The sequence below is a fragment of the Apis dorsata genome, unplaced genomic scaffold (genome assembly GCF_000469605.1).
Source record: "Apis dorsata unplaced genomic scaffold, Apis dorsata 1.3 scaffold_87, whole genome shotgun sequence".
NCBI lineage: Eukaryota > Metazoa > Arthropoda > Insecta > Hymenoptera > Apidae > Apis > Apis dorsata.
The window spans coordinates 323,584-326,100 of record NW_006263385.1 but is presented as its reverse complement, the minus strand read 5'-3'; the positions used below and the strand labels follow the sequence as shown (position 1 = coordinate 326,100).

The window sequence follows — 2,517 nt, the reverse complement described above, 5'->3', positions numbered from 1 at the left end:
CGACCGTTGCTCCACCATATTCATCGGCGGGAAGGAGAAGGTGCTCGACGAGGAGATGAAGGAGGCGTTCAACAACGCCTATCTCGAGCTTGGCGGCCTTGGTGAACGCGTGCTCGGCTTCTGCGACTACATACTGCCGTCCGACAAATTCCCGATCGGCTTCAAGTTCAACTGCGACGACCCGAACTTCCCGGTAGACGGACTCCGCTTTGTGGGCCTGATGTCTATGATCGACCCGCCCAGGGCTGCGGTGCCCGACGCGGTCGCCAAGTGCCGTTCCGCCGGCATCAAGGTCATCATGGTAACCGGTGACCATCCGATCACTGCCAAAGCCATTGCCAAATCTGTCGGCATCATCTCCGAAGGTCTGTTCCTCCCGATTACTCTCTCAGAAAACGGACGTGTCTTATATAGCGAATAAGTAGTGATAGCGATAGTAGTAGTAATAGCTGATATCTTCGATATCTTGTACCGATACTTTGCGATATTTTCCACCCCTGAAAATTTAGAGTAGGGTTAAGATTAGGATTTTTGGTTGGAAGGGAAAAGAAAATGAAAATGTTGTTTGCGATTCTCAGGTAACGAGACCGTCGAGGACATTGCTCAACGGTTGAATATCCCCGTATCCGAAGTCAATCCTCGCGAGGCCAAAGCCGCCGTCATCCACGGAACCGAACTCAGGGAACTGAACTCCGACCAACTGGACGAGATCCTCAGGTACCACACCGAAATTGTGTTCGCCCGTACCTCGCCTCAGCAGAAGCTCATCATCGTCGAAGGCTGCCAGCGAATGGGTGCTATCGTCGCTGTCACCGGTACGTCAAATTAATCGATCGATAACCGATTTCATAAATTGATCATCAATCTCACTGATCCTCCTTCTAAACCTCCTTTAGAATAATCGAGTGATAAATCGATCCCTTTTCTTCCTTCTCTCCTTGTCTATTATATAGAAATATTCGAGAAAAACGGGACATTACCCCCCGTTGTTCGGTCTCGTTCGTTCCAGGCGACGGCGTGAACGACTCCCCCGCGTTGAAGAAGGCCGACATAGGCGTAGCAATGGGTATCGCTGGCTCCGACGTGTCGAAGCAGGCGGCCGACATGATTCTGCTCGACGACAACTTCGCCTCGATCGTGACCGGTGTCGAGGAGGGCCGGTTGATCTTCGACAACCTGAAAAAGTCCATCGCGTACACCCTCACCTCGAACATCCCCGAGATCTCACCCTTCCTGGCGTTCATCCTATGCGACATCCCTCTGCCCCTCGGCACCGTCACCATTCTCTGCATCGATCTGGGAACGGACATGGTGAGTAACACGTTGCTTCGCCTTCCGTTTTCTTCGACCTCTCGTCTCGATCGCGCCCCATCGATCGATCATCCCCCTCCCTTCAGAGGGGGCCGAGGCGCGGTGTCGAAATTCCAATTCGAATTCGTCCTCGACGACACTCCTCCACGAAAATAGGAGGAGGAGGAGGAGGAGTTTTTTCGATCGGGATCTTTCGAGACGAGATGTATTCGCATCTCGAACGAGGATAATTTCAAGATTTTCAGCACGCGTGTTGTTCGTACGGGGCTGGATACGAACGGATATTGTTCGATTATTGTAATTATTGTCGTTGTTTAAAACGGAATGATTGCCAGGTGCCGGCTATTTCGTTGGCGTACGAGCATGCCGAGTCGGATATAATGAAGAGAAGGCCTCGTGATCCGTACCGTGACAACCTCGTCAACGAAAGGTTTCTCTTTCCATTCCCGAGGAAAAGATACAGCTTTTCGGAGCACAATTGTTGTTGTTTAGATAGAGCTCCCGGGTAATCGCAGTATCGCCAGATCGACCCGTAGGAGGCACGATTGGAAGCTAGTCTCATCACGAACTGTTTTTTTTTTTTGTTTTAATTTAATTTAGGTGGCCAATTTCGCGTTTCCTCTGCGGAAGAGATCGGGAGGAATTTTAAAGGAGATCATTTTTTTTCTTTTTACATCGAATCTTATCGACGCGAGGATCCTCCTTCTGATCGAGATTCGTTTCTCCCTATTTCTCTGTTTAATCTTGGAAAAAATTGTTTTTCTAGAGTATATGTACAAATATATATATATATATATATATATTTTTATAAACGATCTCGTTCGGATCTCGAATTAGAATGAGAATACTCGTGATTTCAGGTGTAATTACATTTTTTCCAGCTCATTTTTCACGAGGTTTTATATATATATAACAAATGTCTAAAAAAAGAAGAGAATTGGACGGAATTTGGAAGGATCGTCGAAACGATGATCGAACGAAAAAAACCGCCTCCACACGAATCCCTTCATCCCTCGTACACCATCCCGCCTCGTTGCTCCTATCGATTTAGTTCTCTCAGTTTTGATTTTTTGCTTACCTTTTCTGCGTTTCTCATCACATGTTGCTCACTGAGTCGCAAGAATGCTGATTGAATTTCAAATGCACGACACAACACAAGAATTTATCTTATTTTACATTTTCGCCAATTGTATAAAAAATTCTTTC

General features: G+C 47.2%; 1 protein-coding gene and 1 long non-coding RNA gene across 2 annotated transcripts in view; one reads left to right on the top strand and one right to left on the bottom strand.

Moving 5' to 3' along the window:
• Nucleotides 1-2,517, top strand: part of LOC102670609 (sodium/potassium-transporting ATPase subunit alpha) — a 123,004-nt gene that overhangs the window by 109,254 nt on the left and 11,233 nt on the right. The window contains exons 5-7 of the mRNA XM_006611329.1: nt 1-365; nt 579-815; nt 1,010-1,311. The exon at nt 1-365 is cut by the window's left edge and continues 30 nt beyond it. Coding sequence (XP_006611392.1) covers nt 1-365; nt 579-815; nt 1,010-1,311 — 904 coding nt within the window. The remainder of the gene's footprint in view (nt 366-578; nt 816-1,009; nt 1,312-2,517) is intronic.
• LOC116185034 overlaps nt 1-2,517 on the bottom strand; it is a 14,252-nt gene that overhangs the window by 2,459 nt on the left and 9,276 nt on the right. The window lies entirely within an intron of this gene.